Here is a 16,027-nt window from a genome sequence, read left to right on the forward strand (position 1 = left end):
AAAGCTACAGAGAAACCCTGTCTCGAAAAACCAAAACAAAACAAAACAAAAAAAAACAAAACAAAAAAAAACAAAAAAAAAAAAAGAAAAGAAAAGAAAAGAAATGAGAGGGTTACACAGGGTTGCTGCTAGCAACAGGATGAAGGGGGACCAGCGGGGGAACAGGAGTATACCAGGAAGCGAAGATGCTCAAAATGCTCTATCTACAGGTAGGCAGATGTCGTAATAAAACCCATTACGGATAATTAGCATATGCTAATAAAGTAAAGAGCTGCCTGTGTGCGGGGAGCACGCGTCACAAAACAGGCGAGCAGTCAAAGGACTTCTTTGTCCTCTGTGTTCCCTCTGCTTAGCTCCTCCCGGTCCTTTATCCCCGTTCCTCTTGGGCCATGTTGTCCGTCATTCAGAAGACCCAAATCACATCTGCCCTTGCGAAACAAGCCTGACCTTCAGACTTCAGATCCATGCCACATCTTGCAATAAAGTAAGACTTTAGACTTGATGTTCATGTCTAAAAGGAGGCACCTGAGAGCCGAGTTTGGCTTACCATGTCAGGCAGATGCAAGAGATATTTTAGAAGCTGAGAAGCCATTACTGAGGGAATTACTAAGACATCTTCAGAAAAGGGCCAATGAGACAGCCCAGTGGGGCAGGTGCTGGCTGTCAAGTGGGTGAGTGTGAATCCTGAGTATGACTCTCTGGACCTTACTGATGGAAGGGGAGAGCGACTCACAGGTACAGTGTGGCACACATGTGACCTCCCCCCAAAATGAATATATAAATGCAATTTTAAAATAAAGACTTGTTGGGACCATTTGGAGTCCTGGCCTCCAACTGTTCTTCCCTGCTAGAGATCTTTACTTTCCTTCTGATTTGAGTTACTGAAAGCTGTGTCAAAGTTGTTTACCAGCTCTGCTTCACGAGCACGTGTTGCCTTGCCTTGAGGATCAGATAAGGTTTTCACGTGCTGGCCCACCTGACTGTGTTGGGTATATAAGCCTCCAGGGTGCTATTGAATAAGGGGCTTCTTACCAGTGACTAGAGGTCCATGTCTCTGTCTGTGTGTCTTTGTATGTTTCAATGTCCAGCCCCTTGCCCGAAGCTCGCGAACTGTATGGTAGCCCATAGAGCACAGACAGGCGTTGTGTGTTGAAAAGACTTCCCCAAAATAGATGGCATCTCCTTCATATTTTGTTTTCAAACAGTTCCTTTAACACCAAGTGTTCAAATAAATTCTCTGAGACATTTTTGTTGGTATAGATTTTAAATTACACACGTGTTTTCACACCCTCAAACACGGTTCTGAAGAAGGCTAGTTATAGGTAGTTGTCAGTACTTTCCAAGGAGAGGAGAAATGACATTTCAGTCCAACGGAGGCATTCTCTATACGTGGGTTAGCATCCTCTCATCTCCAGGTGGGCAACTCCGATTCATGCAGTAAATGACTGTTACACTTTAAAAGGTGTCCTAGTTCTTCTACGTGACATTTCATGCCCACTTTAAGTCAAGAGGTCAGCCTACTTGTGATCACTCTGTGGTCCCTGAAGTGGTGAGCACCCAGGCTCCTCTGACACACAACTGGGCCCCTGGTTAGCGAGGTGTCATGTCAGGCCTCTCAATGACGGCTCCCAGGAAACCTAGGGTTTTAGAAGTGACCATGGTGGCCGAGAGCCAAGTGTAACACCAGAGATCACACAGGACTCTGAGTGACCTGAAAGAGGTGTATGGGGAGAGATTTTAACTTCTCTTGACATAAAACTGGCAGAAACAAGAATCACCAAATCCTTGCAACTAGAAATCATGAGGGTGAAACATGTTTGTGCATCATGACGAGGCCCGCACAGACCACCTCCCTCACGGCTTCGACAGAACCGCGACGGCAGTACCGGGACAATGGGACCTGGTTTACACATGATGTGAATACAAAGTCTTAAAATTTATAATAGGACATTAAAATAATCTTCTAATAAAATCAGCCTTCGGTATAAAGGAATCTAAATTTCAGTATTCTGTATACTTCTAAATAAATAACTCTGATCTATAACCATTGAAAATATTACAGTTTACGGTGACATCAGAAGAAAGAAGTCACACGGCATTATAAGTGAAAATAAAATGTCAATTTAAAAATAAGCCTAAAACACACGAAGCTAAAATAATAGAAAATCAAAACACTCAGTATCTAATTAAATAGGTAGCGGTGGGATGACCACATACATGCTCAACAACACGCACGCGCTCAATTCATACAAAAGCCCTTAAATCCACAAGTTCCAAATAAATAAGCGGAAACACAAAGGAAGGTACTGTGCCAGCCAGTAATAACTACAAAGCAATGTCTCTCTTTTCCTCCAAATGATTCTAACAGGAAAACAGAACATAAAGATCACTTGCTAAAAAACTATAATTCATGATTTTTTTTTTAAAAAAAAGATGTTGCCTAGAATATACAAAAGTCAAAACAAGGCTTCTGAAACATTTGATCACTGTACCGTAAATAAGGAAAGGTCACCTAATGACAGATTTAAACAAAACTAGACATTTAAAGTTGTCTTTTGAAGGTATGATTGAATTTCCACTTCATGACCACATGATGGGGTCCAAAACGAGTCCATGATAGCATGCGCATTCCACGGGGTGGCCTGCTTCACTCAACAAAGTAAGGGTTTGCCTTCCATGACCACCCACACAGTAGGAACTATCCCTTACTTGGATTCCTAGTTTTAGGTTCCAAAATGTAATAGATGCTCAGGAAGTCTCTCTTGAGCTGTGGAACCAGGACTCATTGCTTCCGGCAGCATAGAAGCCACAGCGAAATCTCACCTGAGACTTGGGAGTTCTGTCACGGTGCCTTCAGGCCTGTCAAATTCATTGCCACAGATCTACCAGTTTCTAATTCAAGGCCAACAGTCCTACAGTTTAGTTCACAGGTAAGCCTTCTCCAAAGATGTGTGCCTGCACATTGTAGTCAAGTTAAAAGAATAAAGGTCATCTTTGTACTCTGCTGGATATCCACTTGCGGTAACTGCTTCAGACAAACACACACCCACACAACCATTTCACAAATGGAGAAAAGGATCTAGAGTAACACCCAAAGCTTAAATTACACAGCTCCCAGGATTAACTAAAAAATGGCATTGAAACCATAAGGAAACTCTCTGATTACAAAGAAACTTATTGCATGGTGGCAGGAAGCAATGACTGTAAACTGGGAGTGGTCTTTAGCCCTCAGTGGGAGCTCGGCATGACCCTGCTCAGCACGGAGTGACCCTGCTCAGAGCGCTTCACCACACAAGCTCGCAGCAAGGAGAGGGGCGTGCGCTCCACAGCTCCCTCCCACTGTCCTCACTGCCCACACCGTATTTGCCTTCTTCTGTGGACCATTCTAAAAGAGTTCTCTGGGCTGTTTCTAAAGTCCGTCCTTGGGTCCTCGCTGCAGGGGAGGGGGAATGTTTCATGGTTCCTGAAATAAAAGCTGTTTGGGAAGTTTGCATCTTTGTCTGTCAGCACGCCTGTCCGTCCCACTTGCTGCTAGGAGAGGTAGACCCAGTGTTTAAGTCCTGCCACCCCCTGCAGCAGCTTAGTGTAATAGAAGTCCATGTTGTCGGCAAAGTCTGTACAGACAGGTGACTCCATGTTGCCCAGAGTGCAGTAGAGAGCGGTCCCTCCCACGCTGAGGAAGACTGTGGCTATGCACAGCAAGATGAGCAGGATGCAGGAGCCATTGCCGACCTCATCTGAAACAAGAGAACAGGGTCAGAGGTCACACAGCCATGGTCAGCTCAGGTTCCTCACCTGCCTTCCTGCAGCTGCAAGCCTGTTAATTGACGCTAGCAACCTAGTTGCTGTACCCCCACGCTTCTTCTTCATACCGTGAACAGTCAATCCTCCATAGCTGTGGGTGCTGCGTCTGTGGGCCAAATAGTCTGAGGAAATTTTATCTGTATGTACTCGTTTCTTACTGTATTCCCTTAAACAAAACCGTGTAACAATTACTTACAAATCATTTAAACTCATGAGACAGTATATGCAATGTGGATGACTCCAACTGCCGAGCCAGCTCTCTGACCCAAGACACTCTTCAACAAAGAATAAACAGTCAGGCAGTGGTGGCGCTCGCCTTTAATCCTCGGGAGCACTCGGGAGGCAGAGGCAGGCAGATTTTTGTGAGTTTGAGGCCAGCCTGGTCTTTAGAGTGAGTTCCAAGACAGCCAGGGCTACACAGAGAAACTCTACCTCAAAAAAGACAAAAAGCAGCCGGGCGGTGGTGGCGCACGCCTTTAATCCCAGCACTCGGGAGGCAGAGGCAGGCGGATCTCTGTGAGTTCGAGACCAGCCTGGTCTACAAGAGCTAGTTCCAGGACAGGCTCCAAAACCACAGAGAAACCCTGTCTCGAAAAACCAAAAAAAAAAAAAAAAAAAAAAAAAAGACAAAAAGCAAACAAAAAGAATAAACAAAGTATGCAGGAAGGATTAGTGAGATGGCTTCGCAGGTAAAAGCACTTGGCTTGCAAGCCTGGTAGCCTGAGTTCAATCCCTGGAATTAATGGTGGAGAAGAAGATCGAGCTCCCAGAAGTCGTGGCACAGGTGTGAAATGAACAGTAATCATCATCATCATCATCAAAGCATACAGGCGGTATGAACAGATCCTATGAAAACAATACGCCGCCTTATGTAAGGGTCTTGAGCACCTGCAGATTCTATTATTATGGAGCCTGTGGTACATGAAGAGATGACATCTATTTTGTTTAAATGAAATACTTTATGAGCTGGGATGGGAACACGCCATGAGCTGCTGCTGAGTACCCGACAAGAGACTGATACAGAAAAGACACAACGTGTGCACGGAGTAGATTCCAGCCCTGGAGGACGGAGTGTGGGACGGAGGGTGTGAAACGCTCACCAGCATTTCCCACACTGACGGAGCACAGGCTGCAATTTCTGACACTAAGTTAAATGAGATATACCGCTGAAGCACATTTCCTATATTTCCAAGCTTCTTGTGTGGCTGTCATAAATTTAAAATCACCTATGAGGACTGGAGCAATGACTCAGTGTTTGAGAGTACTGACTGCTCTTCCAGAAGACCCGGCTTTGAGTCCCAGGCACCAGGAGATGGTTCACAGCCCTCTGTAGCTCTAGTTCCAGGGGACCTGATGCCCTCCTCTAGCCTTGTCAGGCACTGCACACATGGGATGCACTGACACACATGAGGCAAAACACCCATGCACATAAAAAAAAATCACCTATGAGCATCCACATTGTATTCTAGGACACAGTGCTGACTAATGGAAGGATGGGCCTCTTTAGGGAGCTCCAGGCAGGAGCTGAGATTTGCAACTATACATGTGTAAGCTTCACATGAAGGTCTCATAACTGTTGAGATCAATTCATACACTATCTACATGTTTTTCATTGGCCTTAGTGGCAGAGTAGCGATTATTATTTTGTGTTTTAAGGAGGATGATGTTGAGAACGTGGTAAAGGGTGAGGTGGCCTGAGAGTCCCAGACCCAGGTGCACCACCGGAGGGGGATGGGGCGTGGAGGCTGTGCTGGTTACAACAAGATGCCTGGATAAAAATGAAGCATTTCCAAGGTCTTTCAGTTTCACAGTTGGAAATCCCAGGCAGCTCTCCCACTAACTTAGAAACACAGCTCGGCATTCACACTGTTACTCAGGGCGTAGCGAAGCACACTGCCAGACTCAGCTGGCTTCCACTTCCCTTACTCGCTCCTGCCTCAGGTCACTCTTTCCGCAGCCACACAAGGCAGCAGTACTATGACAGCATGGCCTCGGTGCTGGCCAGGGGCTGAGAGGCTCAGTCACAACCATGAGGAGCAGATGGACTTGGAAGGCACCCAGCTTCCATTCAGAGGAGAGAATGCCTCACAATAAAAGAGGGACATTTACTTGTCCCTAAAAACAAAATGAAAAACAAGTTCATTAGAGAAGAAAAAAAGAAGAGGAAAATACTAAAGAAAAAAACCTGAGGTGAGTTCTTAACTTTGACCATTTTTTTTTTTTTTTGGTTTTTCGAGACAGGGTTTCTCTGTGCTTTTGGAGCCTGTCCTGGAACTAGCTCTTGTAGACCAGGCTGGTCTCGAACTCACAGAAATCCGCCTGCCTCTGCCTCCCAAGTGCTGGGATTAAAGGCGTGCGCCACCACCGCCTGGCAACTTTGACCATTTCTGAACTGGAGAGACCACAAGGTCAATTTTGCAACTTACTCAATTATTTCAGCAAAAAATGTTTCAAAACTTTAAGATCTAACTTGATTTCTTTTTGTTTCTCTGCTAGAAGATGGAGCAAGTCCACACAGTACTTACAAACCCTGCTGGCAAAAAGCACTCACAGACCCAGGGCGGTGCGCACCTTGATCCAGGTTATCATCGATTTCCTGGAACCGCACTCTCCGCTTGGCTGGCTTCTGCTGCATTTGGGCGGGATGGTCTCCTACTGTGTCATTCCTCTTCTTTAGTATGGACACCAGCCCTTCCGCAGGAACAGCCTGTCGGGCATCAGAAGAACCAGTTATGTTAAGCGGGTGGGACTTAGGGGCGATACATTACACATGCAACCATAGAACATCATTGCAGTGATTTATACTCCATCTCTCTACACTTAACAATAGGGTTCTCTCTCCTCTCCTCCCCTCCCCTCCCCTCCCCTCCCCTCCCCTTCTTTCCTCTCCTTTTCTCTCCTTCATTCTATAGCTCAGGACTGCTTGGAACTTGCTATAGCCCAGGCTGGCCCTGAATTTGAGATCTTCTCGAAGCTCCTGAATGCTATCACACCTGGCTTACCTTCACAGTCTGTTTTCGTAAATTTAATTGTCCAATTCTGCACAGCTTTGGGGGGCTTTAAGGCAGAATGGGAAGCTGTGACAGACCGGAAAACTCTGTGTCAGGCACCTCCAACCCACACTACCCATGTTATGCAGCCTTCTGGTTTTCACGCAGGCCACCGCTCTCCTTCCTACCCCCCCTCCCATTTCATACCAGAAGCACCTGCTTGATATTAAGGAGCCAAAGCTTCCAAGGTACAAAGGTTGCCGGGTGGGGGTGGGGAGGCAAGGAGGGTCAGTTGAAGAGGAGGAAAGGAAGTAGTTGCTCACTGCCGACTGGTAGGAGGTGCCTGCTTGCTCCATGCCTTAGGTGATGACATGGGTGAGCACTACGGGCTCGACACTGTGGATGTCAGTGCTGTAAGCTAGGATGGTCTGTAATGCCATTTATCCGATCAATGGTATAAAGCTCTTAATATGATTTCCAGTTCCTGGCAGCAATCTCGGACAATTATGGATTCCATTAGTTCTTTTTATAATTCAGAGCTCTTAGGGGCAAATGACTCTAGATAGTCTTCTACCGGGGTTCTCTGAACGTGGGTCTATAGAAACCATTATCTTAAAAAAAAAAATCAATAAGTTGGTAATTTATTCTTTTTATAGAAAATACATATCTCAGATAGCCTGATTCTGAGAAAACTAAAGGACTTCAGTGACATTAAAATGCTAAGTACAGGGCTGGCAAGATGGCTCAGTGGGTAAGAGTGCTTGCCACCGAGCCTGAAGATGTCCCTGAGTTTGGTTCCTGGAGCTCATATAGTGGAAATAGAGAACTGATTCCCTCCAGCTGTCCTCTGACCTCCACACATCTGGGGCACAAGCATGCCCTTCTCAATATAGAAATAAATATCATTTTTTATAAACGTGTAGGAATAGATTTTTTTTAAATTTTGCTTTAGAAAAGAATTCCTTCCCAAGACAATGGAAAATGATTTGACAAGTGCCTTTCTTAAAGCGTGAGACAAACACATACTGTTAAGTTATTAAAGAGCAAGGACCGGAGCCGGCGAGGCTGCTAAGCAGGAAGAGCACTTGGGTTTGATTCCCGGATCCCACCCTAGAAGGAGAGAACTGACATTCAGATGGTGTGCTCCAACTCTGACATACCCTGCGGCATGTCTGCACTCATACCCATGTATCATACATATACAAAATAAGTAAATGCATGTCAAAAACCTTAAAAAATGGGACAGAAACTAGTTTTAATGAAAGATGTCCAACTGACAATCTTCTTATCTCTAGAAAAATATAAAACTAAAAGCAAGAAGCCTCATGGAATCTTCGCTATCTTTTCCATTAAACATTTCTTTGTTCTGCGTTTGTCAGTGGCAAATTTACCAACCATAGGAAGGCTTTGTTTTTGTTTTCACAGAGGGTCTTGCTATTTTCCGGAGCTGGTCTTAAACTCCTGGACTTAAATAATAGCCTACTGCATGCCAGGCGAGAGACAGAGAGAGAGAGAGAGAGAGAGAGAGAGAGAGAGAGAGAGAGAGAGAGAGAGCGCACGTGCATGTGTCTGTATCCTGCAGGAGTTAGTCCTTTCCCTCAACTGTGTGGGTTCCAGAGATTGAACTCAGGATCCTCGGGCTTGGCAGCAAGCACCTTTACCTGCTGACCCATTAACCAGCCCTTAAGGTACAGTTTTAACTTAGAAAAAAAATCCTATTAAGAGCAGCCCTAAAATGGGCAATGATGGCACACACCTTTAATCCCAACAGAGGCAGATCTCGGAGTTTATTTGAGGTCACCACTAGATACACAGAGAAATGCTGTCTCAAAAAACAACAACAAACCAAAAGAAGTGTTAAACCACGCTGAGCGAGCATGAAGGCCTGAGTCTGGACCCCCAGCGCCCAAACCAACGGCTGGGTGTGTCCATGCACCTGCAACACCAACACTGGGTGTGGGGTGGGGAGTGGAGACAGGTGGACAGCTGGGGCTTGCCGGCTGCCGGTTTAGCTGAAAAACAGCATGCTCCAGGTTCCAGGGAGAGACTGTTTCAAGGAAAATAAAGCCCACATCTGATACAGGGATAGAAGACACCTAACATCACTTCTGCCACACACACAAAGAGACAGTGAGAAGGGTGAGCCCAGAAGCTGCATCACTGTCAAGTGTATCGCTGGGACATTAATTCTGATTTGTAAGTTCAAGAAACAAACTATAATCAAATGATGTTGGAAGTACGGCAGACTGAGAGGTCCCCTGGAACGGTACAGCTGGTCTCAGTGTGGCAGTGATCATCCCCTACCTTACTTCTAGGAGAGTTTGTCTCTGGAGGCCGTCAAGGGATGCAAGCCTTATTGAGGGCCCCATCTTGTTTCCTCTGGAGGAGGGCAGAGGCAGAGTCTGAGAAAGCAGTGGCATGGGATGATTCAGAGTCGGCTGTGACTTCCCTGCTCCCCATGCTAAGAATCAAACCCTCCCCTCTTTACCAGCAAAGCTCTGCCATTTCCACCCCCACTTCTGGTTCCGCTGTTCCAAAGTGAAGGAGGATGTTCTTCTCTCAGGGTCTTTTCGGGTATCTTGTCTAGGTTTTCCTTCCTTCCTTCCTTCCTTCCTTCCTTCCTTCCTTCCTTCCTTCCTTCCTTCCTTCCTTCCTTCCTTCCTCTCAATCTTTTTTATTTGAGACAGGGTTTCTGGTGTGGGATGTCCTTCTGTATATGTGGTATTGCTTTTATTGGATTATGAATAAAGCTGTTTCGACCAATGGCTTAGCAGAATAAAGCCAGGCGGGAAATCTTAACAAAGATATATAGAGAGTAGGCACAGTCAAAGAGATGCCATGTAGCTGCCAAAGGAGAAAGATGCTAGAAATTACTGGTAAGCCACAGCCCTCATGGTGATACACAGATTAATAGAAATGGGCTAATTTAAGATTAAAAGCTAGCTAGAAATACACCTAAGTTATTGGCTGAACAGTGTTGTAATTAATATAGTTTTGTGTGACTATTTGGGTCAGGGTGGCTGGGAAATGAATGCTCAGTCTCTGCTTACAGGCTGGCCTCGAACTCATAGAGAATCACCTGCCTCTTGCCTCCTGAGTGCTGGGATTAAGGGCCTGCGCCACCACCCTTTCTGTCTTTTGGGCATATTTTCTGGTTCCTATACACACACGGGGAACAAAGCACATTGGGTGTAAGCACAGGAGATGCTGCTAGGAGGGCAAATCCTGGATGCAGGAGGTATAACACTTAGGTTAGAATGTGTCATCTGTGTGGATGTGGGGTTGTTTTTCCTGCAATAGTTTGGAACAAAGAGTTTGGACTTGCTTGAAACAGAATTCCTACTTCCTACAGCATGGCAGCCAGAATCAGACCTACACCACCTCGGAATTCCTGCCTCATGGATCTCCTACCCCTCGTTCAGAATTTCTATTATCATAGCATGGCAGTCAAACACCAAGAGCCTAAGAAAGAACTTGCCTTAATTTGAATTTGCTGGGTAGATTTTGCCTTAATTCCATGACTGATGGGTAAGTAATCCTTCGGCATGGTGTCACCTAATGACGCCAAATGTGTCTATACAGAGTCTCTATATACAGCTCACGACGATACGTCTCCTGGAAACTACTCCATGACTGTTGTTGTTGCTATGTAAAGAGGGCTAAGTGTGGAGCACACCTTTAATCCCAGCACCCTTGGCGGGTAGAGGCAAGACATCTCTGTGAGTTCAGGGCCAGCTGGTCTACATAGTTAGTCCCAGGACTCAAGGGACTCTAGGCAGCGTGGGCCTTGTGAGCATGGCTCTGGCAGGCCTTGTCCTTCTGCCCCATTCCCTCTGTCTTGCTACAAACCATTAGATTAGATACCTGAAGCTAGACACCAAGGTCTATTCCCTTATTTGACCACTTCCTCCTCCTGAGACTGACTACCAGGGTCCAGCTATCAAAGTATTAAAGTCAAGCAATCAAAAGCCCCCTTTGGCTACCCTAATTAACATGGCCAATTAAACTTAAACGCCTCACCCTAACATAGGGTTTCCCTTTCTACTTTTATAAACGGCCATTTTCCTATGCGTGTCTCCTCTCTATCCAGAGGCAGCTCCTTGTCCTTACAGGACAAATACCCCTGCCCCCCTTTTCTTGTCCCCTCCCCCTCTCACTCATCCTCTGTCTTCTTTACCACCACATCCTAGCCCATTCTAACACAGACCTCTCTTTTTTCATCTCTTAAAAATGACACCTGCAGGGGCTGGAGAGATGGCTCAGAGGTTAAGAGCATTGCCTGCTCTACCAAAGGTCCTGAGTTCCATTCCCAGCAACCGCATGGTGGCTCACAACCATCTGTAATGGGGTCTGGTGCCCTCTTCTGGCCAGCAGGTATACACACAGACAGAATATTGTATACATAATAAATAAATAAATAAATAAATTAAAAAAAAAATGACACCTGCAAGGTCATTTGCCACTGTTTTTCTGCCAGAGTCAGAAAGCAGCCACTTTGACTTCTCTTCCCTGTTTAATAAATCATTTCACCGTGAAAACAGGTGTTTGGGTGTGGTCTGTGCCTAATCCAAGTCTGGGAGGTAGTTACTACAGCTGTGTGTGGGGGGGGGGTGAGAGTAGGGGTGGGGGCTGTCTTCCTTCAAGGATGGCCAGGGCTACATAGTGACACTGTCTCAAAAAAAAAAAAAAATGAAGAATTTCAGTCTGTCCTCACTCCTTCCTTCATGGTACTGGGATCAGGACCAGGACCTTCTCTAAGCTAGAAAAATATAAAGAAAATTTAAATCTCCAAGAGAGCTTCCTCAGTAAGAGCAAATTAAATTCCCTGTTTCAATTAGCAAATTGTTTTGGTACCCAAACAATATCTACCCAGCCCGTCCACTTGGAACGTCTGTGCATAATTCCTGTAACTGGTGGCGCTCGGATAGATGCAGGGCTGGAAAACATCCATCTGGCCCAGTCCTGCGCATCCACACATAAACGGCTCACCCTGCCCAGCAATCAACAGTCACTTTAAACAGCAGATCAGAGGGTACAAAACAAGGTAACTCTGTGACCCCCGGAACTGCAGTCCCTAACAGAAGAGGGCGAGCACGCTGCAGTCCCTCCTCACCAGATTATGGAGGAAATGGGCCAAAATTAGACTATTTTCACCTCGAGCCTCAAGCCTTGTTAGTTTTAAACAAGAACACATGCTTGACTTCCAACTCACTTGACAATGAACACCCACAAGCCACATTCGTATATTGTGTGTAACTTTTGTTTGTTTGTTTTTGTTTTTTAAGACAGGGTTTCTTTGTGTAACAGCTCTGGCTGGCCTGGAACTCACTATGTAGACCAGGCTGGCCTTGAACTTACAGAGATCCACCTGCCTCTGCCTCCTGAGTGCTGAGGTTAAAGGTGTGCGCCACCACTGTCCGGCTTTATTGTGGGTATCTTAAATGCTAGCAATTTCACTATGGGTGAACGTGTGCTTTAACAGACAACTCCACACTAAGCCCTGTTCCGTCCTCACGAGAGTTCCAGACGTCATCAGAGGAACAGCCAAGTGTAAAGAGCCCCGGAGTGTGACCACAGGCAGAGTCGAGAACACACTCAGGGCTAAATACGGAGACCTGATCTGTACTATCAGGATTTTATTTTGTATGTATTTGTTACCATTAGAGTGAAATAAATGAAGTTTTCAAATAAGATTTACAAGGCTTTGGCTTCCCAGAAGTTGTTTATATTTTCTACCTGAAATTCTTTTATATTCCCCCGTCAAGAGATGCTTAAACTAATGCCTATTCTTGTCATGGGAGCAGCAGATCAATGTCACTGCTGCTGTCACAGCTAATTGACAGAACAGGTCATTGCTGAACTCGGTGATGACAGTTGACGTAGGAAAGTCATTTCACAGATTTCACAGAAGAGCCCGTGGCTTCCTCAGGCCTTGCAAGACTAAATCTGGGAACACTGCGACAGGATGTGCCAAGTGGGAAAACAGATCGCAGGGGACGCACACCATGCTGAATTTCTAAGCGCTTAAGAAGGAAAAAGCATATTGTTAAAAGCAAAACCAGGAACTTTCTGATGCATCTAAACGCCTAGGTCAGGTGGTGCTGCACGCACTTGCTCTCGTAACTCGCCCCTGCTTGCAGAACAGATGATTTAGTAAGCACAAGATGGGAAAGGGAATGTGAGTGTGCTGGGCAGCATCCTCCTTTCGCATCTCCAGAAGACTGAAGAGCTGCCGCTTTCAGTATTCACAGCCCCCCACTCTGCTGGGAGGATTTCACAGATTTTAACATTGCATTTTACATTATTTACTTTCTCCCTCTCTCCCCCTCCCTCCCTCCCTCCCTCCCTCCCTCCCTCTCTCTCTCTCTCTCTCTCTCTGTGGCATATGCAAGTCACAGCACACATTGAAGGTCGAAGGACAGCTTGAGGGAATAAGTGGGTTGGCCAGATCGAGTGATCAGGGTTGGCGGCAGATGCCTTCACCAGCTGAGCATCTCGCTGGCCCCTTTACTAATACTTGAAACTACACTGTTTATTCTTATGTGAATTTGGCTACAATAATCTCTATATCTAGAAAGCAAGCTTCACGAAGACAGGGACTTGATTTCTGTTTACTGCTGTCCCCTGGTCTCTACCAAGTAGGAGGTGCCTAAGAAGCATGCTGGAGAGAAAATGAATACGCCCAGCATAGGGTTAGAGGCTAGACACAGATACAGAGACGTTGCCAACAGGAGCCTTATCTTTCAGGGCCTGGTAGTTTGGTACGGAGGAAAGTATGCCTGTGTCCTATGGTAACTAGGGAAGATCACTGTGGACAAGGCCTTAGGAGGAATGCTGCCCCACCCCGCCATCATCAGAAGTTCAGAGAAGTCGTTCCAAGGGAACAGCAACGTCTCAGAGTTGGGCACTGTGCTGGGCACTTTACATACTGAAGAGCGTGATCTAGATGTTGATGCTTGGGAAGAAGAAGAAGGCTCATCACTGCAAAGCAACACAGACTTAGCACAGACAGCAAGGAGCAGAGGTCAGGAAGTGCAAAGCATGTCTGGAGGTGGCAAGGGCACAGTCTGGTTGCAGCTGAAAACACAGGACAGCAGGTAGGAAGATGTATGCAGAAAAGCAGATGGGCCAGACCACCAAGAATTCTGAATTTCAGGCTGCATAGCACAGCCTTTCCCATGAAGTTATAGGGAGTCCTGGGAAGAGGCTGGTGGCACAAAGATTTTAGGGCAGAAGTTTAAGTTAACAGGCCCTGTTAGAGAGCTGGGCTCTGTCTTTGACTTAAGAGCATAATGTTTTCTTGCATTTCTCCTCCCTCCCTCCCTCCCTCCCTCCCTCCCTCCCTCCCTCCCTCCCTCCCTCCCTCCCTCCCTCCGAGGCAGGGTTTCACTACAATAGTTCTAAATGTCCTTGAACTCACAGAGATCGGCCTGCCTCTACCTTCCAAGTTGGGACTAAAGGTTTATGGCACTATGCCCAGGCCGACTAGAGGTTTTGCATTTTATGATACTGTATTTACATTCAGTTTATTTTTCGAGTGTTTTGCCTGCATGTATATGCAGCTGTGTGTACCCCGTATCTGAGGAACTCAGAGGAGGGGGTTGAATTCCCTGGAACTAGAGTTACACATGTTTTCAAGCCTCTGTGCAGGTGCTAAAAATCAAACCTGGGTTCTTGGGAGAACAAGGGCTCTTAACCATTGAGCCATTTCTCCAGCCATACCAGAGAGTTTTGCTCCAAAACCACAGAGAAACCCTGTCTCGAAAAACCAAAAAAATAAAAAAAATAAAAATAAAAATAAAAAGATGGAAACTTTGACAGGTATAGGAACATCTCAACTGCCCTACAGTCAAGTTGTTTCATTCATTTTTATGACCTGGTTGGCCCTTTTGAGTATCAGCTTGAGACTTCAGGTCTACACAGTGCTAAGGTGAGATCACTGGAGTAATAGCTAATGCAAATGTCCAGGGAGAACAGTAAAATATGGAAATTTGGAATGTAATTAAAACAGGAAAGGAACTTGGTAAAAGAAACACGTCAATCAAGAAGCATTAACTAACTAGAAATGTAAAAAGCAGTCTAAAAACAAGAGGCAAAAACTGACACCATCTGGCACAAATAAAAAATGGGCAATCTCAGGGTTTTCCCTAGGGACTAGAGAGCTAGATAAATCAGGGGTCAACCATTCCCACCCTTGGTGTTTTCAGTGAGCAAAACTGCCATGGCCACTGTTTCTAAGACTCTTTTTTACCTAAGACACAGAACAGCCATTTCCACAACCCCCTCCCCCAACACTGCTGCTTAGCATGGGCCTCCCATCTTTATTTGTAAAGGATTCCCAAAGCAGTCAACCTTTTTAAAAATTGTAATTTTAAAATTGTGTGCGTGTGTGTCTGTGTCTATATGTGCACACAGGCACACATGCAGAGGATAGATCAGGACAGCTTGAACTTGGGTCTTGCCAAATTTTAGCAAGTTCCAGTAATCCTCCTGCCTCCCTGCGCTGCAGGCCCACAGGCTAAAGGTCTTCTCCACTAAGATATCTCCCTACGTGCCTGCAGTGGTGGCGCACGCCTTTAATCCTAGCACTTGGGATGCAGAGGCAGGCAGATCTCTGAGAGTTCAGGGCCAGCCTGGTCTACAAAGCGAGTGCCAGGACAGGCTCCAAAGCTGTACCTGTCTTGAAAAACCAGACAACAACAACAACAACAACAACAACAACAACAACAACAAAGGTATCTCTCTAGTCCCAATGGTTAATTCAAAAGATTTATTTTAGTTAGTTTTGAGGCAGGGTCTCACTATGCAGCCCCGGGTGGCCTCAAACTCACAGCCTGTTTCTGAGTGCTGGGGTTAAAGGTGTGCGCCACCACGCCCAGCTTCACCTGTGGTTTCAATCATCACATCTATATCACTGTGGAATTCAATGGATGTCAATCATAAAAGTTATTGCATGTGGGAATAGATGAGTGGCCCTAACTTGTGTCTGACACTAGAAAGTACTAGCTTTTTCTCTTATAAAATCAACCAGGCATGGTATCACCCACTCATAAAGTCAGTACTAGGAGGGGCAGGAGGATTGCAGGCTAAAGAACAGCAGCTTAAGTCACACAGTGAGACTCTCCCAGAAAAGCAAAACTTTGGGCCAGAGTTAGGTCAGTAGGTAAACGTGCGTGCTATCAAGCCTTATAGCCTAGTCAACCCCCAGGTTCCATGGGATAGAAGGAGAGAAC

The 16,027-nt window shown here is 45.8% G+C and overlaps 1 protein-coding gene across 2 annotated transcripts in view; it reads right to left on the reverse strand.

The window, feature by feature from the left end:
* Nucleotides 1-1,261: 1,261 nt before the first annotated feature.
* The window catches only part of Cnst (consortin, connexin sorting protein), an 83,725-nt gene continuing 68,959 nt past the window's right edge, over nucleotides 1,262-16,027 (reverse strand). For both annotated transcript variants that reach the window (XM_057770556.1, XM_057770555.1), the window contains exons 10-11: nucleotides 6,376-6,511; nucleotides 1,262-3,737 (exon numbers count right to left, since the gene is read on the reverse strand). In XM_057770556.1, the coding sequence (XP_057626539.1) occupies nucleotides 3,532-3,737; nucleotides 6,376-6,511 (342 nt within the window). In that variant the 3' untranslated portion in view covers nucleotides 1,262-3,531. The remainder of the gene's footprint in view (nucleotides 3,738-6,375; nucleotides 6,512-16,027) is intronic.

This window comes from Chionomys nivalis, chromosome 5, assembly GCF_950005125.1.
Source record: "Chionomys nivalis chromosome 5, mChiNiv1.1, whole genome shotgun sequence".
Taxonomy (NCBI): Eukaryota; Metazoa; Chordata; class Mammalia; order Rodentia; family Cricetidae; genus Chionomys; species Chionomys nivalis.